This window comes from Bombyx mori, chromosome 15, assembly GCF_030269925.1.
Source record: "Bombyx mori chromosome 15, ASM3026992v2".
Taxonomy (NCBI): Eukaryota; Metazoa; Arthropoda; class Insecta; order Lepidoptera; family Bombycidae; genus Bombyx; species Bombyx mori.
Genome location: NC_085121.1, coordinates 2,576,872 through 2,601,963, shown reverse-complemented (window position 1 = coordinate 2,601,963; position 25,092 = coordinate 2,576,872). Strand labels below are relative to the sequence as shown.

Here is a 25,092-nt window from a genome sequence, read left to right as displayed (position 1 = left end):
GCCGATATTGACATGGACCTCGTTCGTGCTGCAATAGACGACTGGCCGCGCAGATTGAAGGCCTGTATTCAAAATCACGGAGGTCATTTTGAATAAACTTTAGTGTCATAAGAATCTATGTTTTGTTAAGTTAATTTTGGTATACGAATGGTTACATAATGAATAAACTTGTTTCAATTATTTTACATTAAACATGTGACAGAATTTATGACCTGACTAGGTATGTATATAACTCCAACGGTTTTTGCAGCGCATAATAGCTCTCAAATAGCAGATTTATTCGTACTTATGTGACACTTATCGTTATATTTTGAGTAATTCACACTATACCTTTATAAATGATAGCCTATTTGTTATTCTGATGTGTAAGCTGTATTATTGTAAGTTTCATCAAAATTCAATCTATAGTTTTTGCGTCTTTCACGTGTTTCTTTTGAGTTCGCGCGGGTAGGTACCACCACCCTGCCTATTTCTGCCGTGAAGCAGTAATGCGTTTCGGTTTTAAGGGTGGGGCAGCCGTTGTAACTATATTGAGACCTTAGAATTTATATCTCTAGATGGGTGGCGCATTTACTTTGTAGATATCTATGGGCTCCAGTAACCACTTAACAACAGGTGGGCTGTGAGCAATAAAAAAAAAGTTTTTTTTTTAAATATTACAAGTAATCTCCTCGTTTTTGAATACATTGTAATCAAGAAATCTATCATTGATTGTGAAATTCTTTTCATACTAGTCACCGGTAATGATTATTAAAATCTATTTTCGAATACGTGGATCTGCATTGAATGTTAATTTATATATTTACAGGAAAATTACCTACATACGGCAACTGGTGCAAAACCATGCGACATAAATAAAACATTATATTAATTTTTTTTATAACGAGCAGCTGTTTTAAGTGTGTCATGCGATAAAGAAAACCTTGTATGGTATACGAGATACTACATTTAATAATACATATATATATATAAAATATTAAAAGCAGACTTAAAATTGAAATTTGCCTTTTGTGTCGGACTTCGCGTGTTACCGTATTTACTTGAATTATGAATGTAGAGCAGGTTACGGCCTACAGTTTTTAAATTCATTATTATAATAAAGATTGATTATGAAGTCGAAGTATTTCGCTTATTTTGTTGTATTAAGTGATTTACAAGTGTCCAAAGACATCATAGCATCACAACTCGATAGGTACACGACGTCGGCTTGACGGCAGAAACAGGCAGGATGCGAGATAATGCTTGTCGGCGTTAAGCCAGGGTTTTCACACATAAGTTCTTTTACAATGAAAATACAATACAATTCTATAAAACTTTAACATTACTTGTTTGCGATAAAAAGCCACGTCTGAGTTATTCAGTGGTTCTTACACAATTAGCCATTTTGTGTTGGTTATAGCAACTACAACTTCTTTTATACAAACAAATGTAATTACTGCGAAACAATTCACAAAATATAGCTTAATATTCACAATATATATTTTAGTGATTTTTACATGACTGACATTTAATTTATTTTACATGAAATACTTATAAGTAATATTAACTAACATTGTTATTATCCAGCTTAATCATAGATGGCGCCAACAACATCATTGCATAACAATTACAATACTTAATTAAATTATTAGTACTGTTAATTATAATATAAGTTATTATTAATATTTATGCTTTAATCATATTTAATCATTTATACAGTCATTTGTGCTTTTAAACAATAATATAAACATTAAACATATTCTGAACATTTTCACATCAAAACAGTGTCTGCTAATTATTAGATATGGTAGAATAACAATTTTGTTGCTAATAATAAATAAATATTAACATAGAATAAACTAAACTATATATTATTATGTTAATTATTGCCAATCGTGGCGTTTGCGCCCATATGCTCGATATAAACAGTCGATTTTAATTCGATATGTCTAGAAATAAAGTATGGATTAAAGCACGCTCGCAACGTATAGGCTACGTGTACCTCTCATATTAAAACAGGTGTTACAATACTTACGTCAATGTGTGTAAACAAAAATCAATTGCCACATGTACGGCGGAGCAACTGGCAGACACAGCCCACTGAGTTTCTCTTTGTATCTTCTCAGTGGGTCGTGATTCCGATGGTAGGTTCCGCGAAGCACTGTTCTTGGTAGGGCCAGTGTTAGCAAAGCCTGTTGAGCCCCGCGAGCTCATTACACGTTCGGTGAAACTAAGATAGCCCCCCGGTTATCGGGTATTAGGTTAGGCAAAAATATAAAAACGACGGAGCATCGCTTCAAAAACGCTCGACCCATTTGAAGGATTTCCTTTCGTTATATTCGCATTTATCAAGATATTTGTATGTTTTTTTTTTTAATATTAATGAAAATTTTAGCGTTTCATTACAGAGTTTGGTTAATAGTAAATAAATAGAAAGGAAATGAAGAACTCAGTATTCCGTTTAGGGATAATCGAGAAAATCCAGAACAACGCTGTTTTTCATATTGCGTAGATGGCAGGAATTCTGTTTAAGACGTACCTAAGTGTGATTTTTTTTAAACCTGTCAAATTTCCTTTTACCTTTAAAAAATACGGAAACTTATTTTAACCATGATAAAGTTTTTGTCAAGATTATTTTAGATATTATAAAACTTTAAATAAATTAAGGTGTAGATAAAGTAAGTCTTGCACAAATGTTACCGGGTTGTCGCCCTACAAACCGAAATCTAAGCAAATAAACCACAATACAATGTTTGCATTATGTAGTTATACCAGCACAGTTTGCTTTTACAACCTGGCGCGGTATATGCGTCTTTGTTTGACGGTTACGAAAGGTCACGAGAAGATATGAGACGAACATTAACTATATGGAAAAAAGAAAGAGCAGCGCTTGGAACCGAATGGATAAAGATCAATTTAAAAAGTATCAAACTAGGGTTTGAAATAACGTCAAATGTATTTAGTGCTCACAAAATACCCACCGTAGGTACTTCTTAAAGCTGACTTCGATATGAGGCCGCCAGCGCAAAAGTGGCCTAACTCAAAATTTTTCATAATCATGCTTATAATTATGTATAATGCAATTTATTTAAAATATATTCAATTTTGATGCAAAACCGGCATATCCATAGTTTCATCCATAGATAACAGATGGCTTTGTAAACATTATTTTTGCGCGTATTGTTATAAGGCCTACTCAAATTCAAATTCATGAAAACGTAAACCTCATTGCTCCATAATAACTATGGGAAGCTTAGGCCCCTTTTGCGCTGATGGCCTCATATTTCCATTGAGCTTGTTTAAATAGTTTTTGCCAGTTACCTTCGTTCTATAAAATTGTGTTTCTGCTTATAGAGCAAGAGCCCGCGACAGCCAGACCTTCGTTATTTTATAAAAGCTGAAAGTTTCTCTATGTATGTCTCCAACACAGGTAAGAACGACCCGCGATTATAGAGTTTCGATTGTGGTTACTTGGGCAGGTAACAGGCAGTAAAGGTATATAAAATAGTACGTTAAATTCGTTAAAGGTTTTTTTTTTAATATTTACTCCAGAATATCTTTAGAAATCACGATATCCGTTGCCGGACACTTTTTCCAGTTGTTACCCCCTGCCAGACACCCCTAAACTTTAATAAATTTTAATTATACTTTCGTTATACTATAAAAGCTAAATTTTATATATGTTACTTAGGGACTTATAAAAATATGTTACCCCAATAGCCGGACAGTTTTAATGGTTCTTACATCTTGCCAGACACATTGAGAGCCCGCTGTAGGTGCGAGCGCGAGGTAGCAACTGTTCAAGCGGGTGTGAGCGAGATAGAGTGCTTAGTCTATTGTGATCTTTTACTGCACATCAGCTGTCGTTTATAGGATTTATCCGTTCTAAGCAGTGATATCGAGGCGCTACTCGGCATGGGAAGCTCTGTCATTCTGGCGGGCGACCTAAATTGTAAACACATTAGGTGGAACTCACATACCACAACCCCTAATGGCAAGCGGCTCGACGCGTTAGTCGATGATCTCGCCTTCGATATCATCGCTCCGCTAACCCCGACTAACTATCCTCTAAATATCGCGCATCGCCCGGATATACTCGACATAGCGTTATTAAAAAACGTAACTCTGCGCTTACACTCGATCGAAGTAGTTTCAGAGTTAGATTCAGACCACCGCCCCGTCATTATGAAGCTCGGTCGCGCTCCCGATTCCGTTCCCGTCACGAGGACTGTGGTGGATTGGCACACGCTAAGATCTACTACCGAGTTATGTTAGAGATTCGCTCAAAACTCAATCAGGTATGTAATTATTATGACAAATTATTGTACATAATTTTATTATTATTCAAATTGTATAATTTTTCTTAATTTTTTACAGAAACTGATGAATAAGGCGATATTGATATCGCCTTATTCATCAGTTCAATATCGACGACAATGAGGAAAATTATAAGAACGATTAAATATTTTTCTTTGACATGTAATATTTTGTTTGTACTTTATAATATTAAAATAACTTTTTTTATTTTCTATAATATTGCTATGAACGTAATAAAATAATTTTTTTATTGGATATCTTAAAAGATCACAATAGACTAAGCACTCTATCTCGCTCACACCCGCTTGAACAGTTGCTACCTCGCGCTCGCACCTACAGCGGGCTCTCAATGTGTCTGGCAAGATGTAAGAACCATTAAAACTGTCCGGCTCTTGGGGTAACATATTTTTATAAGTCCCTAAGTAACATATATAAAATTTAGCTTTTATAGTATAACGAAAGTATAATTAAAATTTATTAAAGTTTAGGGGTGTCTGGCAGGGGGTAATAACTGGAAAAAGTGTCCGGCAACGGATATCATGATTTCTAAAGATATTCTGGAGTAAATATTAAAAAAAAAAACCTTTATACTTTAACGAATTTAAGGTACTATTTTATATACCTTTACTGCCTGTTACCTGCCCAAGTAACCACAATCGAAACTCTATAATCGCGAGTCGTTCTTACCTGTGTTGGAGACATACACAGAGAAACTTTCAGCTTTTATAAAATAACGAAGGTCTGGCTGTCGCGGGCTCTTGGGCTATTACAATGTTTTTTAATTAAGTCATTAAATTACCTTACTGTTTCTTAAAAGTCATTCTTGGACGTGCTGAAGAAAACTTTTGCCTTAAATTAATTAATTCCTCCAATCTTTGGAAGCGTGTTTCTTTGTTTTTGAGGTTTTTAGAGCGTGACGTAAATATAAATATAGCAGGAGTCATTTTACAAACTTTTTGGAGTCTAATTAAATTCAAAAATTCCTTCAATTTATCTTACTATTACAATTTAGGTAGCAGCTTGAATGCGTCCGAAGCATTAACATTCCGACGGTAACCACTCACCATCAGCAGGACCGTATGCCTGTCTGCCTACAAAAGAAATAAAAAGTCAGAGGTCTAATAATTTAACACAAAACTACTTATCTCAAAACCAACATCAAATCAATACGAGCCACAATGACTATAACATGAATTCCCGTTTCAAGCAGTATTCATCCATATGACATTTGAAATAAATGCGAAAGTAATTCATTCTGATTGATGTTAGTTAAGGCGAAGATTTTTTTTTTAATGCTTATATGGGTGGACGAGTTCATAGGTGGGCGAGTTCTCAGGTGTTAAGTGGTTACTGGAGTCCATAGACGTCTACAACGTAAATGCCGCCACCCACCTTGAAATATAAGTTCTAAGATCTCAGTATAGTTACAACGGCTGCCCCACCCTTCAAACCGAAACGCGTTACTGCTTCACGGCAGAAATAGGCAGGGCGGTGGTACCTACCCGCGCGGACTCACAAGAGGTCCTACCGCCAGTTGTCTCTTGTGTCTAATCTATTGCCTTACTGTTAACATTAACGCACATTAAGGTCACTGTATTTTTTTTTCTACTTAATGGTTAATATCCTAAGGGGATATTCCAACTAAGCACGGACCGGTAGGTGAGCTCACGGGCTCAACCTGAGAGAGAGAATTACTAATATTGGCGCTATCAAGAGCAATGCTTCGCCGAATCTACCACCCCTGAGAAGATCCGGCAAAAAAGTCAGTGCGTGTCAGTCTCGCTAACGGACATTCATACGAATTATTTTTCTTATCCGGCACTTCAATGAGAAGCACGTTAGGTACTAAGCAATGCTATCTGTAGGCTTTTCGTTGCGTTTTTATTGTCATCACATTATGTCAGATAGCTTTACGGTTTTCGTCGTCACGGACGACTAGTTTTCAGTTATGTTCAGCTGCAATACAAGTAACCGAAATCGAATATAATTAATTAATAACGCTTCTTCGTTATTACCTAATGTCTTTTGAGAAATTATTGTTACTTTCGTCAATTGAGGAATATGCCTTTCCGCATAATCACCGTGAGCCGTGGTATTGATTTTCCGTTTGCTGCAATAATAAACATAATTCGATCATCATCAAACGTCTACAGAGATCCACTACTGGACAAAAACCTCTTCCCATTCGCCTTAAGGGCCGGTTCTGCGCTGCCCGTATCTAACAAATTCAAGCGATCCGGTGCGCGTTCGTTACTTGAGAACTAATTGGCCCGAGCGACAGTATGTCCTTCGAAGAATTTGCCATTTTTTCTTATTGCCCTTGTAGGCAGACGAGCATACGTCCGGCCTGGAAGCGACGTCATGAACTGTCAGCAAAACTGTAGAAAGTTTACGACTTCGATCGGTTTAATTCGCAGCACCTTAAGGTGTTTCACGACAACTTGGAGAAGTCTTGCACGTGGGCTTAGTTTCACTTCTTTTTTATATCCAGATTTGGATTTAACTAACAATGGCAATAAAATGTCATTGACATTTTTTTATTGCCCTTGTAGACAAACTAGTATAAGCCCCACCTTATGGTGAGTGGTTACCGTCACCCATGGACTTCAGCAATGCCAGGGGCAGAGCCAAGCCGCTGCTTACCGGAAAGCGGCATGCCTACTGCCTGTTCAACTTCACAATTCTTTAGGATATGCTGACTATCTGGGTTCTCTTGTGAATCTCCTCATTTTTTAACGTTCTGAAAAGGCCAATTTTAAGTGACATCTAATCATACCGTAAAGCTATACGTCAATTTTTTACTTACACATAACAATATGTAACATAACATATAAAAATTATTTTTTTATCGTGTCGATAACGCACGTATCGTCCTATGACATTTACAATACTCGTATGTGAATTAAAGTATTCATAAAAATGTCTTAATCATTAATCACAGTTAGCATTGATGCAAACGAACTGCATACATATATGACGCAATCCGCAGCTTATCTTTAGATGCGTCAATTAGATGCACGGGCTTCTAATGACGATCTTTAAAAGACGTACGTTTATTCAGACTAGAGGTCCCGCAGTAGTCGAAATTCGACTATAATTAATTGGAATTGTAGGATTAGTTTTTACACTATTATGATTGTATTCTATACTTCTATAATCACAAATTTCGCCAAGGCTACACTATAAAAAATATTAATAAAGACAAACAATATTTAATCTATTCTCAATTTGACAACAGACGTCAAGAACAAAAGTTTGACAATAAATAGTATGCATGCGTGTGTGCGTCAAATACATGGTATGTAGTGTGTGTAATGTTTTCTTTATTGATTTAATGTATTTTTTATGCATTATTTAAAAAAACATTAGCTTTGTGCACTTCTTCTCTATATTCTCTACAAGTGTGGAAAATTTCATACTCCTCCGTCCGCGCAATTTTCGTAAAAAGGGATACAAAGTTTTTGCTTCACGTATTAATATATAGATACCATTAGTGTTACATTGAGGTTTATTCAGATACCATTAGTGTTACATTGATGTTGCACAATACGACCAATTTTTGTAATAAAATAATAAACGAAGATTTTTATTCAATCTTTAAATGTAAATTTTAATATTTTTGGAAAGATGCGAAACTATACTACACAAATAAAATATATAATAATTTTCGTTATATTTATTTATACAACGGCTGTCTTCAAGTGAGTTAAAGGATAGAAAAAGCCTTGATAAATAGGTATGAACTTGAAGAAATGAGCCTAAATTATCTTTATCGGTATGGTATGATAATTATTGAAATTGCCTACATAATAACTTATTTGGTTATCAAATGATTTTTCTGTGGCGTATATTTTTAATTATCAATTTACGGACCAGGGTACAAAAGCACAACCAAAGTTCTATTTAAAATTCATCACTACAATACTCATTTAATTAAGCTTTTTGCGCTATGAAGCGCGCAAAATGAAAATTATAAACGCGTAATAAAACCGTAAAAGTAGTTTTCTTTTTTACTTAGATGGGTGGTAACCACTTAACACCAAGTGAGCTCTGAGCTCGTCCACAAATCTATGCAATAAAAAAAAACACTGCGTCTGTTACAACGTGCTGAAAGAATATTATTTTTCGTTTATATATAATTACTATTTTCACTTTTCTTCTACACTTTTCGTGGAGACTTGTATCGGAGTCGTGGTGTAAGAGGTAGGGCGCTCAAAAATGATGTCGTAAGAGGACTTTGTACCGGGTACCAGGTAAAAGTAGACTAAGAAAAGAGAGTCCATATCGGCGGACGGACAACATCCGTAAACAAGCCGGTCACAACGAACTATGTGGTGCCGAAGACAGACAAGAGAGCCAAAAGGGAGAAGAAGGGAGAAGAAGAAAGGAGAAAAGGAGAAGTGAGAAAGAGAAGAAGTACGTCCGAAGATAAAGAAAACATAAAAACTGACTAATACGTTTCTATCTTTTTAATGTTCCTAGAATTATCAGGACGGGCAATGACCTAATAATATTCATAATGACCCAGCGAAAAGTTTACGTACAAGCCAGCATGTGCCCAGCAAAACTGCACTCGAACTAAAACCACGTGCTCTTTCTAATAAGGTAATATTTAGATTGAAGCAAATAAATAAGGTATTAATCAATCAAGAATTCCATGTGAATCATCCGAAACCACGAGTAATACAGTGGCAGTACTCGATATGTGTTTTGCATAACAACACTTAACAGCTAAATATATCTTTGCGTTTGTCATTCTGTTTATAATCGAGCCTAGAGTACGTTGGCCGACTACGTGATCATTTATTTTCATGTTTATATTCTAAGACTAGCGATCCGCCCTCGTTTCGCTTCGAAGGGAACATTTAATTATTAATAGCGGAGTTCCACGGTTAATGTCATACCGCGGGTAAGACCGCGGGCGAAGCTAGTCTAAAAAAGTAGCCCAAGTTACTCCTTATATCATTAGCTACCTATCAGTGAAAGTCTCGTCAAAATCAGTCCAGCCGTTCCAGAGATTACAAACTGGAACATACAGACAGACAGACAAAACATGTAATAAATGTTATTTTGGTGTATGTACTGTACCGTATATATACTCATATGCATGTAGTAAAAAGCGGTTATTTCAATATTACAAACAGACACTCCAATTTTTGTATAGATTATTGATAGTGAATTTAAATTGAATGCTTTTGTATAAGCCTTTATATTATAGCATTCTGTCTGGCTTTTGTACGCGTTTTGTTGCTTCGAATATCGTGTAGAAGGCATGTGTAGTATTGTTAAAATGTTGTACCGTTCTTGAAGGTTTATTTCCTACCTATGCTGATAGCCTTGAGAGGCTATATCAGCGTTACTCTACCGTGTAAGTGAGCTCTTGAGGCTCTAACCGGAGGTGTTGCTAACACTGGCCCTAACAAGAGCAGTGCTTCGCAGAATCTACCACCGGACCGGAAACGCGACCTACTGAGAAAATCCGGCGAGAACCTCAGTGGGCTACCGTTCTTGAAGGAATAAACTATGATCGCAATGTGAACGAAAATCAGCATTTATTTACTTAGCTGTACGTAGTTTTAGTCAATTAAGACTTTGTGAATCCGCAATGTAATTCAAACTCAAATGGCGACTCACTCTAAGCCATTGATCCCGTACATCAGTTGATTATTTAGCGTGTTAAGTTACGTGCCCTATAAAATAACTAGTAAAATACAAATTCGAATATTTCAACTAATATTGTTCCCTTTTTTCGTTTGAAAAAATGGTACACAAAACGTCTTTTAGCATTAAAACTTAAAAGTAAACAAATTCCAAAAATTTCGAAATTGAGTTAATATGCGTAAACATTTGGTATCACCAGTACTTTTCTCATAAATACTGTCAAAGAGCGTAGTTTAGTTGTTTTTTTTCTTTGAGTTTACCTATGTTTTAACTACTATTAACAAAATTTATACACAATTTTATCTTACTCTGAGAAACAAATAATGAAACTGGTTAAAAAGAATGTTTCAGATATGATCAATATTAGAAATATTACATGTTAAACTTTTAAAACACTCTCCTGTAAAATTAGTAAGTTTTGAGATTATACAGTTTTAATGCGAGAAGATGAAAAATGTCAAGATTGTACAATCTTTATCAAGATTGTACTGTGAGCATTATAAATCTGTAATAGGTGTAATAAAAAAATGTAAATTAAATAAATTTAAACAAAGTATCAACAGCGTTAGGCCGATGTACAGTCGCGTTAAGGTATTGTTTGAGATAATTTTCTTATCACATTTTTATCATGGCACTAACTACCCTCTCAACGAGCAGAGTTCAAACCTATCACTGCTTTCGTGCAGTATGTTTCAAGAGATCGTCAATGCCGTACAACATCCGGTTCTGGATCAACTATTGCAACATCCATCTTCAAAAATAGTTTTGCCATTAACGGTGCTTTTAGGTACCACAAGCACCGGTCATCGTCCTCGTCAAACCCGTCGCTTGCAACGAAGGGCTCGACGAGCGAATTAACCCATAGACACAGCCCACTGAGTTTCTCGCCGGATCTTCTCAGTGGGTCGCGTTTCCGATCCGGTGGTAGATTCTGCGAAGCACTGCTCTTGCTAGGGTCAGTGTTAACGTCACTTCGGTTTGAGCCCCGTGAGCTCACGTACTAGTTAAGGTCACGCTGAAATAGCCTCTCAAGGCTAGGTTGGGAGAAAAAAAAAACTCGGCTCGCATCGATAATGTCCGTGATCAAAGGTAATCACTTACGAATAAGGAAGACGTAAGCTCGACTGCTATGCTCACGGCTAAATCACTATGTTTGATACAACGGCAAAAATGTATTCAAATAAAATACTTATTCGTTTTAAACATTTTCGTATGCAAATCAAAAATCTTCAATCTTATCGCATATAAATAATGAAAATTACTCATACATATTTATAGTTTTATAAATAAAACATTAAGTTGTTGCATACAGAATTTTATATATATTTATGACGGGAAGATATATGTATAATGTGTTCTGGAAACTGCGTATAGATGGCGCTAGTCATACGTACATCATACACTTGACATTTGAAGTGGCGGGCGAACCGCCGGGTAGGGAATTATTTTTGAGTGTCTCTGACTGGTGGTGGGACCTCTTGTGAGTCCGCACGGATAGGTAGCACCACCCTGCCTATTTTTTACCGTGTAGCAGTAATGCGTTTCGGTTTGAAGGGTGGGGCAGCCGTTGTACCTATACTGAGACCTTAGAACTTATATCTCTATGGTAGATGTCTATGGGCTCCAGTTACCACTTAACACCAGGTGGGCTGTAAGCTCGTCCACCCATCTAAGCAATAAAAAAAATGTACCCGTAAAAGTGGGTTTAATTATTTCAAAAGTATGTTTGTATAAAAAAATCGCGATTCGCCTTTCGATTGTTTCTCACGTAATTAATATGCTCTCGACTCTTAATTGTATTTATTCATTATATTGTTTGAAGACAAACAATTACGGGTGACCCTGATGCTGTAAAAATAGACGCTATGTTTACCATTGACTCCGAACGGAGCTCGTAAAATATTTAAATTGCACAGATTATACTAGACTGTGTATATTACGTCAAATCGAACATATTTAAAATGTTAGAAAACGTCTAGAAACGCTGTAAATTGATATGTTAACCTCTTCAGGGACGATTTTTTTAAATTACGAAGAAATTGGGTTTTTTGTATTTTTGTTGTGCTTTTTATATATTGAAAACAATGCAATAAGTTAAAAAAACAGCGAATATTCATTTTAAAAAATGTTCATATATGTGGCCATTTAGCGTAGAACTAATATTTAAAGAAAAAACGAACACATGTCCCTGAAGAGGTTATTAATTAAATGAAAATCGTGTTTTACTTCAACATTGGTATCTTGTAGTCCCTTACATCCTGCAGTATGTAGTATACTATAATTATGTATCTAAAAACTGTTTAAAAGACTTAGATATTCTTTGATTTTATGCGGGCATTTCTTACTCGACTTTTTAGATAATTTTGATTGATCTAAAAATTGTAACCGGTAAAAGACAAGCAAATATATGTATTATAGCAACACGAAATGTATGGCGTGCTTAAACTTATCACCTTCGTCTCTGAACGGATAATTATCCAAATGCAAAATAAAGATTATTACCTAAGAAATGGTTTATAATACCAGAACTAACAATTTCATTTTAAAAGCATGCGCTATTCCTATCGTCAAATAAAATACAAGAAGCAAAAACCAACCGAATTTAGAACGACCAAAAACAACCAGCCGAAAGGTTGCAGATACAAAAAAAAAAGGTTTTTTTTTTTAATTCTTTATTTTACTTGACATTGACATTGAAAAAGATTGTAGATACGTATTATTGTAAATGTGTACGTGACGGCAAGGTCAAAGGAATTTGAGCGGTGCGGTAGTATGTAGCACGGCTTAGAATTTTAATATTGACTGACTACATTTTAATAAGATGATCAATAAATATTAAAACCAGAATTCTCAGACATCTCATAACAAGTCTCTCTGCTTTTTGATCAATATCTGAACACCAACTTAAATTTACTCATTTCATTTCCTAATTTTATTTATTTATTTATTTATTTATACTTATATATTTATTATTTATAGTAAATATTTATTTATTTATTTATAATATACCTATGTATAAAATAGTAAAATACATACATAAGTAGCCGCTAATTCAGCCGCGATGCAACAAAACATGTGTACACTTCGAAATAATACGATCAAAATAATCAAAGCTCAACTTTATGTGTAGCGTATCCCTTATAGATGCAGCAAAACCTCAAACCCGTAATCCGTATGAGCATCCGCTTGGAACAACTGTGTCAAGAAACGGTAAGACCCGCTGTACCTACATTGCTGGGAACAATCACATGAGAACTGGCCCGATATTTAAATACTACCTTAGTGAAACAATACTGGTTGTACCAACGTTATACTAGTTAAATAAACAAAGGTTAGACCACGACTCACGTCTGAGATTCTAGCTAGTTCTTTTTGGACTGTCGCCAACACTGCAGAAAGTCTACGATTTCGATCGGTTAGATTCGCAGCGAGGTGCATAAGGTGTTTCACGACAACTTGGAGATCCGTGTGTTTAGTGCGAGTTTTTTAACGTTCTGGAAAGCGTAAAAGTTACCTGAAATTTGTATGCAACAGGAACAGTGCCCCAAGCGGCAAACATAGGCGAACTTTTCAACTCCATACAAATTTGACTTCACTTTTACGCTATCGAGAACGTTTAAAAACTCGCACTAAGCACACAGACCTCTTTCTTGCACGTGGGCTTAGTTTCACTTCCTTTTTATATCCAGATTTGTGTTTAACTACCAATGGCAGATAAAACGTCATTAACATTTTTTTATTGCCCTTGTAGACAAACGAGCATGCGGCCCACCTGATGGCGAATGGTTACCGTCGCCCATGGACTTCAGCAATGCCAGGGGCAGAGCCAAGCCGCTGCCTACCGTAATAATTATTACAAATGATTAATACGAGTGATTCGGCATGTATGATGATTATCCATCTATCTATCCAAATCTATTTAGATACTTGAATACGGATTGAGTCTTCTGATAAACGATTTCAAGTGATTTTATTATTGAAACTTACGATTTTTCGAATTATTCTAGAACGTTCCACACGCCCGACCGTCGCGTCGTACCTCTGTGACAATAACAAGACATTTTTCATAATTGACCCTGATTAATCAAGTGTCAATTGCCACGAAAGCTGTCAAAACAACGCATGACTTTAGATCACTGGAAAAATATCTAGAAGTTTCCATTTTGTGCTTGGAAATATTACGCAGTGATTGAAGTGTTAGGAAGATTTTACTCTTTAAATAACACGATGTTAATTTTAAGTGTATTATTATGACTTAAATTCTCTAGATTTGTGATTTTCGTTTTGTATTGAAAATCTAATTTAAAGTAAAAACAGCGTATAGAATCCGATAGAAAATAATTTTATTATTTCTACTAAGAGAAAGAGACTTATTAGCAAGTAGAGTAAAAAAAGTTTTATTATTCAAACCTATATTGTATCTAGTTCTAGTAATCATTAGTTGCATATGATTTAAATACTGTTTCGGTTCTCTCCGTAAGTATTAACGTTAATAATTGATTCTAAGAAATTTATAACTTCGAATAACGATATAACTAAAAGGTTACACAAGCAAATTATGTTACATATTACCCATTTTATGATAAGACTAGCTTTTGCCCGCGACTCCGTCCGCGTGGAATAGTTACTTTGGCATTACGCTAAATTTTAGCCCCCACTTCATTGACGTAGAAAGTGAAAATATTTTTGAATTATAGAACGTTAAGAAGCCATTTAAACCCCTATTTTGAAACATTCTTTATTGGTACTCCACTTGTATTGGTCTTACCGTGATGTTATACAGAGTATAGCCTTCCTCAATAAATGGGCTATCTAACACTGAAAAATTCAAATCGGACCATTAGTTCCTGAGATTAGGGCGTTCAAACAAACCAACTCTTCAGCTTTATAATATTAAGTATAGATTTCCCGGTCCCACTGATCTATGAAGCAGGAATATTCAACAAGGAAAGTAATTAATGTTGGCAACTCATAACAAGAAGTAACGAAACAGACAATCTGTCTGCACTCGCACGTGGGACAAGAATGTTTTCTGTTACTTGAAAATTTGGCAGAACGAGAGTCGAGTTCAGTCATCTCCGTGTATTATTTATAGATCGTTACCAATGTAAATCAGCTGATGTGGGTTCACTAGAGTTGAAAATCGAACCGGTTCAAATATACAAAAGGATTTTTTTAATGGATTTGCATTTGTGATTTAATTTGCACCAGAAAAAAAATTCTAGATAGATGTGTTTTGTGAGCCCCCACGAGTAGGTACAACCACCTTGTCTGTGTCTGTGGTGAAGCAGTAATTTGTTGCGGTTTGAAGAGTGGCGCAGCCGTTGTAAAAACGGAGTCTTCGAATTGATGTCACAAGGTAGGTGTCGGAATTAACGTTGTTCATGTGAGCTTTCCATCGTGTGAGCCGTGAGTGAGGTCGTTCATTCTAATAAATATTTACAATTTAAAAAAAAAGAGCGTTATTGACTTTGCGGTAGTTGGGTCAGATCTATGGTATTCCCGGGCGGCCATAGCGCGGAGACCGGCATCGTTGGTCGTCGACTATCGCCTCGTCGACCCGTCGGTCGGGCGTCCTCGGGGTGGCGCCGCGTGTCTGGTTGTAGTGTTGACCACGGGAACCCCCGTACTCTGACCGGGTTCTGACCCCGGACGGAGATCGGACGTCGGGTGTAAGAGTGCAGGGGAGTCGTTTAGTGCGGTAGAACCATAAAATTCCTTGGGCCCGCGGTCTGCTCCTTACAGATCGTCAAGTCCCACATACCCAGCGCGCCCCCTAGGCGCGGGGACCTCGTAGGAGGATAGGCCCCAGGCCAGAAAAAAAATAGACTTATAGGTATTCTTCTAACTTTAATTCTGTCAGCAGGTATAATCATGTAATCACGATCTCTATGGAGTCAGTGCTTTAATTGTATGCTTCGGCATATGCATTAACACGTCAGCGTCTTCGTTGATCTATTTTCTTGTTAAATTTATTACGATCTATAAATAATCTTATCTCCTACGCTTACTACCTAAAGATCGTAAAAATACACAGTCACGTACACATGCTTTTCCTTTAACTTTCTTGAAGGTTATTTGAACAATAACCTAATTATTAATGCCTAATACTGGATGTAATATAAAAATAATTATACCATAGAGATTTTCAACGAGCTGTAACATTTTTCAAGGTTCAGTGACGACTTGGCAGCGTCTTCTTTTCTTTTAAATGACTTAATGGCTCCATGACCAGTTCAGAAAAACGGATCTACAGAACAAAAATATCTAGCAAATACCTCACATGTTTTTGAATTATTAGTAACTTTCACGACATTCTTTTTTAAAAGTATGAAATAATTTGAGTGAAAAAAGGAATAAATAGACAATGTTGTGGTGGTTAATGATTTTAATCGTAAAATAGACAAAACTACGATTTCAGAGAAAAAACATTTATTTCTCGTTGACGACATCCACGTTGTCAGCGCAATGATGGAAGCAACATTGAAAAGGCATACAGTCTAGAATTTTCTATACACAAGGTAATTATCACGTCACGTAGGTTGATTTGGCGAAGTGCATATATTTGTACGCTGGTCTATTGATATTTGGCACGAAAGTATAGTTAAACACATCTATTTTTAATGTCACAAAAAGTACGTCTCGGTGGTTATATTTAAAGTTTTCTCTGCATTTTAAGAACAATGTACCCACATATTACTGGTGGTAGGGCCTCTTGTGAGTCCGCACGGGTAGGTACCACCACCCCGCCTATTTCTGCCGTGAAGCAGTAATGCGTTTCGGTTTGAAGGGTGGGGCAGCCGTTGTAACTATACTGAGACCTTAGAACTTATATCTCAAGGTGGGTGCCGCAAGAAATAGGGCGTAACATTGATAAGGCCCATACAAGTTGAAATGCGGCGAATTAGGGAGGTTTCCCTATAAGGGGATTTCCCTATAATTCTCTAAGGGGTATTATATTGTCTATAAAGCACCGTTTATTTTATTAAGCTAGCATTCTTAGTTTCCAAGATTTATAAGTTTCTTTAGGTGACCCGCATTCATTGCTCTCAAGTATAGCAGTGGAAGTTTTGACAAGGATGACAAAATAAACAGCAATTAATTTAAGTCATTTTGTAATCTTTAAGCAGCGTGCGGCTTAGGCATAATTCATAGCAAACTTCACAAACATACAAATAATTAGCAATACTTTTTAAAATTTTAATTTCTTTACTATCGGTAGTATCCTATGTTAATAATGTCCTACCTACCCTTATTCTTTATTCAGATGCCAAAAATCTGGATAGAAATCAGTTAGTAATTGTGACTTTATTTGTTAGGTATTCTTAAGCATTCGAATTAGCTTATAATAATATCTTCTATTCTGTTCATTATTTGCCTCTTGATTGTTGGAAATCTTTGTAAGCATTCACAAGTCTATATTAAAATTAGTATGAGAAAAAATTAAATAAGAAGTCTCTTATACCTGTTTTAATTCCATCAGGTGTGTTCACTGTCCAATTATTCATTCTGAATACAAATGCATTAAAAAAAATTAAATCATTATCCTACAAAATTCATATCTAAGTGACATATTATGAAAATTATATTTAAAAAAAAACTTTAATACGTGATATGGATATCGGATATTTTTTCTATGTATTCGCTTAGATACTTATATTTTTCATCGATAGGTAGTACGGCGTTTCTATACGCCGACTAGAACTGCGATAGTTTAGGACAAATATTTTTTTTGTATGGAAATTAGCGACATCTTGTAGCTGATGCCCCTAAACTTTAATAAATCTTACAAGTCTTTATTGGTTATAAACAAATTGATTAAATTTTATCTATTTGTAGTTTCTGTAAATTTACAAAATCCTTCATTAAAAATAAAATATAGGATAGGTAATAATGTTACTGCCATCTACAGGAGCAATGAGAAACTAATCGAATCGAAGCCATCTAGTGGCCGACGCCCGTAAACATTTTTGTTGAGTGCTTGAGTTGCTTATCTATAACTAATTTATGTGTATTATCTATGCCGACGAGTATGTACTAAAATCCCAACCATTTCTGAATCTGAGGAAGTCGTGCGTTCGGTATTGATATGTACGTGGAATAGGTGTTACAAAATACAATTGAGATTTCGCCCTCATGTGTCAACATCTGCTGATCGTCAAGTAACATATACCCGCGAGCCCTTTAGGCTGGGATATCTCGTAGGAGGCTTGGCCCCCTACCCGCATATTTTTAACCGCCTACCCACATTAAATTTATTAATTTATTCACGTTATATATATAACGTTTATGACTCCGGTGCCCAACTGGGTATAATAATAACACAAATGGGTTCTGAGGTCGTTCACCTATCTACGTAAAAAACAGTATTAAGACAGCGCTATACTCACTTCTTATGTACCATATACAGAGGTTCCAGTGAGCCATTACCATATCGACAGGTGAAAGGCTATTTTATTTAAGCGACATTTTTACAGAGAGCCAATTAAAGCTTAAAATTTGGAAAAAATATCATGAAAAAAAACCTCGTTCAGATATTTGAATGGAGTAAATTAATTGAAGTTCAGTTAAAAACATCGAACTATCGATCCTAATGCCAAATAAAACGGTCCTTTTTATTACAAAGGTAAATGTCGTGCATCAAGCGAAATATTGCTTAAGCGAAATAGCATTTCACCCTTCGATATAAGTGAAATCACAAGAGATATTGTACATTTTTTAACACAACAATTTTCAAGAAAATTGTATCTAATTAGTGAATTGATTTGTTATGTAAAACTGAGGATTGATGGTTAACTTTACTACAATGTTAGCAGGAAGTAGGTAAGCACGACACGAAACACGCAATCTTCCCATTGTGTTACGCCCATTTTCCTTATCATCAGACTACCATGTGGAAAGCTGCCAGTATACTCGAAGCATAATTAGATAATTGATAACTAATCATAGACATATTAAAAGTTATTGTTAATTATTGACGCAATGCGAGGTTTTTCTTTTGCTTAGACGAACTTACAGATCATCTGATGCTAAAGGCTATAGTATAGAACTGTCGAATATATTGTCGACATTACCTACAGCACAACGCGATGGCCATGTCCAGCTTTAGTCACAAGGGTGAAGCCACCGTGCATTCATGAAAGTATTTGACAAGACTACTGAGAATACATACATATTTAAGAAAGTTAAAAACAAATATTTGTTTTGCCACAAAAAAACAAAATGGCGCCTCGAATTGATACTTTTCCGATTTTTATGTTTGTTTACAAAAAAAAGCGAATAACATAAAATCAGGGCTAGTTTATGAGTATAGAGCATTCATTGACTAATTCATTGCTTCATGCATGCAACATTCATTAGGTACTAATGAGCTTAAAAATATTTTGTATTTGCATTTGTTTTTTTTATTTTCTAATATTTATATTTTCGAAAGAAGAAAGAATTTTGTCTTTATTAAGTTTTATTTAAATTATGTTTCGTGAAACGAACACGGTTTTCGTCATAATATAATTTTTTGATTCATATAGTGATGAGTTTTAAAAGATATAGCAACGGGAAATATAGATCAGACAAGCAACGGGTTGATTTATTACGGAGTCAACAGTAGGCTGTTTGATTAACATGTCTATGTTTTATCATTTGTTAAATACGAATTTTGAGTTTACAGAAAAACGCGCACGCACATGCTTCCACGAGAAGTTCACGTATCTATGTAATACATATATTGTCTCATAACAAAATATCATTGTGTTCCACATCACTTACTGAGAGAACGTGAACGTGGGAAATGGAAACGGAAGCCTTATATTCCGGTTCACGTTAGGGGCGTTTCACAAAGCTAAATTTCGTATTTGGAACAGAACGTTGCGATTACGTTTCGTATGATTATAATATTTTGCGAATTACCTACATATTGTAAAACTATAATTACATTACATTGGTAAGTTGTGGGTAGTATTGATAATATATATATCTTTTTTATTGCCCCTGTAGGCAGATGAGCATACGGCCACCTGATGGTGAGTGGTTACCGTCGCCCAAGGACTTCAGCAATGCCAGGGGCAGAGCCAAGCCACCGCCTACCGGTTAATACTCTCCACAAGCCTCTATCTATAAGTTGTGGATTTGCGAATTTTGCTACTGAGTTATTTATTAACTAATTGGTAATTACCACGGCTTTGCTCTAGCCCTGGCATTGCTGAGGACGTTAGGTTTACCGTATGTTCCTCTGTCTAGGCAGACTGATAAGGGCAATAAAAAGAATTTCGTTTTGATTCAGCCCGTCGATTAGAAGATGGTTTTCTCAAGAACGGGCAGAGATATAAAATTTAAATCGGAAGAAACCACTATAAAGTCTACGGCAGAAGGAAGTCATAAAATTTCCAAGCTTCTCGGTCAAGTCAATCAGAAAATATTGCCGTATTTTGTCACCCATATACAATCGATAGGGCACTTCCCGTTGACCTAGAGTTATAAAATTTAGCGAAGGGTTAGGTCTTATGGCAAGAGAAAGGTCTAACAATACCTTTAAAAACGGTAGGTACATTCCTGCCTTGGACACATAAAAAAAGTCGTGTGATTTTTTTCTACTACCTATTCGTCAACAGTGCAATCCAGGATTCTTCGATATTTTGGACACGTGGACGGCCAGCAGACTCTATCGAGACACTGGTTGTTCAGGGTAGGGTCAATGGTAAGAGATCTCGGACGAATCCCCATACGCTGGACTGATCAGGTGAAAGACCCTACTGAAACCTCACTTAACGAGTGCGTGCGCTAGTCCTCGGTTCCCAAACTATGGAAAACATCTGTCAAGGCTTTAATAAGCAAGAATTCCACATGACCACGACTGCTCTGCCAAGAGCAACCGACTATGTTGATGATGATGATGATTCGCTGATAGCCTAGAGGGCTATTCCAGCTTCTCGCGGACAAGTAGGTAATTTCACAGGCTCAACCGTTGAGAATTTGCTAACACTAGCCCTAGAAAGAACAATGCTTCGCAGTATCTACCGCCGGGTCGAAATCGCGACCCACTGAGAAAAACGGCGATAAACTTAGTGGGTTGGGTCTATGGGAAAAGACATGTCATTTACAAACTAACGCTTATGGATCGAGAGACAATCACTACGTACAAAATGTCAGGAAGAATATTATAATCGACGGTAAAGTTGAAAAGGCAACTCGGCGTCTTGGTCGAACATCGAAATATATTGACCTCAAAACATTCGCTATTTACAGACCCGTTTTCCGTGCTGGTATGACAAAAAAATCCAACCAACAGTGGTTGTCTTATTTTCAAGTACAATATATGTATTTCAAAAATAGAAATTTTATATTTTTTCAAAAAAACTTAGTGATGGCCCCGCGCGGCAATACACAATGATGTACAAAGATTCATTCATTTGAATCATTCGTAGACTCGAACAAACTCGGTGTTGAGATAGTGAAAACTAAACTATGCATTCGTTGCGATTCAAAGTTTGTCTAAACATACCTACCGATCCAGTATTAAAATACTCCCTAGCAACAATAGATTGTTACATATGTAAATTTATAAAAAAAAACCGGTGCTCTTAATTTTTATAACACATCGCAGTTCCTTCATCGATGAAGTAGTTCGTGAATACATTTCAAAAAATTCGTGTGTTACCTTCTCCCACTTATCCGGTTTTATTTTTATCATCATTTTTAATTTAATAAAATTATTAAAAAAAAAACCATAACTTGCCATTATTTTTGAACACTTTAAAAAGGTACACGCAGTTTATTATTCAATCTCGAAAATACAAATTTGATTGAAATTAAAACAGTGCAATTAACTTATGCTAATTTTTTTTTTTAATTAGCTTTACAGAAATACTGAAACTAGACAAGTGTTTGAATTATTTTAAATGTCACTTTTTCCCAACCGTATTCACTTCTCGATTAATCTGTCTGTCTGGTATTTTAGTACAACATTCTACTAATATGCAAATAAGTCCATAAATAAACGAACGAATCTCGTAACTAACCGGTCCCGCTTCGAATCCGGTTTAATTTAACTTTTTAACATTACATCAAATGGACGATGTCGCCGGCAGACACCATTTTCTTTTCACACCTCATTTAAAAGGAAACAGCATATTTTTACCGAAGTTTTTCGTTTGTAGCTAACGTGAATATTTTACATACTAAGATTTTATATTAAAGTATTATCTGTCTACCAAGGTAGGTCATTGATATTAAATTAATAGTCTGTAAAATAAAAACGTTGTTTTTTTTTCATTTAGATAGAGAAGCAAAGGTAAAATTAACATATTTTAGTTTTAAAATATGGGCAGATTAAATTAAAATTCTCCGGTAATTTGTATGAAGTTACTATTTTTTTAATTATAATTATTTTAACATTACACTACTAGGTATCCACCTGTATGTATGTCACATAGTACAAAAAACAATTTTATTTATACTCGCTATTAGATAACGAATGTTAATTTATTTCGTCGTCGACCAAAATTTTAAAATTGGGTATGATATCACTACTTATTTAATAGTGAGTGATATGTGTATGAAATATTTAACTTATAAATCTGCAATCTGCAGGTAGGAGGACATTTTCGCACAGCACGAAAAAAAAATTGACATTTAGGTACATTCTGGATAAATACTACGTATGTAGGTATATGAAGAAGCGAAATGAAGCAATTAATATTCTATAGTTTCATTTACTTACAAGACGACTACATAATTCAGTGCATTAATAAGTTTATTTATACATGTTTTGATAGCTTCGCACAACGTTTTTTTTTTTTAAATCCTAAAGTTAGGCCATTGGTATATAAATCAGACCTTGAGATACATTATTTTGAAACATTGTTTTCGTGAGCCCGATACAACATTCGTAATATATGCGATACTTATTAGTGCTAACTAATGTACTAAAGCAGTATCCATACTGAAAGTATTTTTTTATTTAGTGTAAAGAGGTTAGCTACAATAATTATCAAGTTTATTCGTTGGTCCGAAAACATAATAATATGTATGATTATCATATTCAGATATTTGAATAAACACAACTTACCTTTGGCGAGCGAATGGAGAACAAGCAAAACTAAAAAATAAAATCCTCGGACCATGTTTTTGATAACAGAAAATTCTCACGCACTAAATAAAACTTACAACACAAACTGTGTCCATTGTAAAAAAAAGTTAACAGCACAACATGCACATGGCAATTTTCACGAATCACTTCAACGATTTTTTCTACTGACGTTAAGAATAATATGTAAAAAAGAGAATTGCTTCAAATAATCGTTGTAGATATACGTTCGTATTTCGAATTGATGACATTTTGGCGCGAACTAACGAAGCGGGCGTACGCCTCGACGCGGGAAAATCGACTTGTGTGAGAAGTGAGACTACTAATGAGATCAACGCGATGCGGCGAATGTGTTCGCCCGCCCGTCGCAGACCGCCTCACCACACCGACCGCTACGGCGCTGCCAGGTCGGCCACAGGGTAACATGCTTTATTCGATTACGAACGTATTTTCATTTCAAAGCAAAATTACAATACGTTCACAGGCGTAAACTCTCTTAACATTATTTTACAATTTAGGTTGGAAAATTTTTAAGACTTAACTAAACCGAATTCTGAAAATCAAGTATCTAATTTTGTTCAAGTTCTCATATGATAAGTATACAAGTTACATAATATATGAGTATAATAATATGTATATACACATATAGTATGGTGTGTGTAGTATGGTAGTCATGAGTACATTTATTTATTATTTATTTATTTATGTACACACAGAAAACAAGACAGAGTACAGAGTAATAGGAAAATTATGTACCTACAAAGGCACTGCTTATTTCAGTAGTACATGAGAATACACTAGTCTAAAAACTCCAAACATATATTGTTTTATCAAGGTTAACAAAAAAAAAAGCTACAGAGTTACTAGCTAACTTAATAGATATTTAATTATGATTTCATTTATATTTTCATCTTGGCTTTATCCCCCACCCGATGATATCGTTGTCATTAGGCACTGTAACTGCACTACATAATATAGTTCAGTGGTCCGCGGAGGGGTGAGATTTTCTAACAGCTGCGGTAGGCGTTCAGACAGTTCAACTTCCAGCGCCGGTCACCGTCATCGCCGAAACCGCCTTGCGACGAAGGGCTCGACGAGTAAATTAACCCATAGACACGGCCCACGGAGTTTCTCGCCCGATCTTCTCAGTGGGTCGCATTTCTGATCCGGTGGTAGATTCTGCGAATCACTGCTCTTACTAGGGCCAGTGTTAGCAACATTCCGGAGCCCCGTGAGCTCACCTACATTTCAAGGAGAAGCTGAAATAGCCTCCCAAGGCTATCAGCATAGGTAGGAAAAAAAAGACAGTTCATACTTAATCCCACCACTCCTAGCCGAGCTCGTGCTCGCCCAACCGTTCTGGTGAATCTGAAAAAGCCTCCAGGCTATCAGTAGGTAATCTCTCCAAACCGAAACAAAAATTTTTTTTTATGCTGTATACATAATATGATGCTGGAAAACTAGACCAATAGCGGCTTGTCCTTTCCCATAAGCTTACTGTATTTAACTCGATTATTTAATACATTAAATTAATTTACTTCTTGACTAAATGCATGATCCGCACGCAAAGCACATTGGTGCACTTTTTTTAGATTTTTTTTTATTGGTTAGATGGGTGGACGAGCTCACAGCCCACCTGGTGTTAAGTGGTTACTGGAGCCCATAGACATCTACAACGTAAATACGGCACCCGCCTTGAGATCTAAGTTCTAAGGTCTCAGTATAGTTACAACGGCTGCTCCACCCTTCAAAGTGAAACGCATTACTGATTCATGGCAGAAATAGGCGGGGTAGTGGTACTTACCCGTGCGGACTCACAAGAGGGCCTACCACCAGTAACTAGGCCAATTATAATTTTGCGGGTTTGATTTTTATTACACGATGTTATTCCTTCACCGTGGAAGTCAATCGTTTACATTTGTCAAGTACGTATTTCATTAGAAAATTTGGTACCCGCCTGCGGGACTCGAACACCGTTGCAACGCTAGATACTAATGCACCGGATGTCTTACCCTTTAGGCCACGACTACTTAAAAATGAACATGCTTTTGGGA

General features: G+C 35.9%; 1 protein-coding gene across 1 annotated transcript in view; it reads right to left on the bottom strand.

Annotated features, from left to right (window-relative positions):
• LOC101741494 (uncharacterized) overlaps positions 1-23,459 on the bottom strand; it is a 98,572-nt gene extending 75,113 nt beyond the window's left edge. Inside the window, exon 1 of the mRNA XM_012692570.4 lies at positions 23,021-23,459. Coding sequence (XP_012548024.1) covers positions 23,021-23,075 — 55 coding nt within the window. The 5' untranslated portion in view covers positions 23,076-23,459. The remainder of the gene's footprint in view (positions 1-23,020) is intronic.
• Between the last annotated feature and the right edge of the window lie 1,633 nt (positions 23,460-25,092).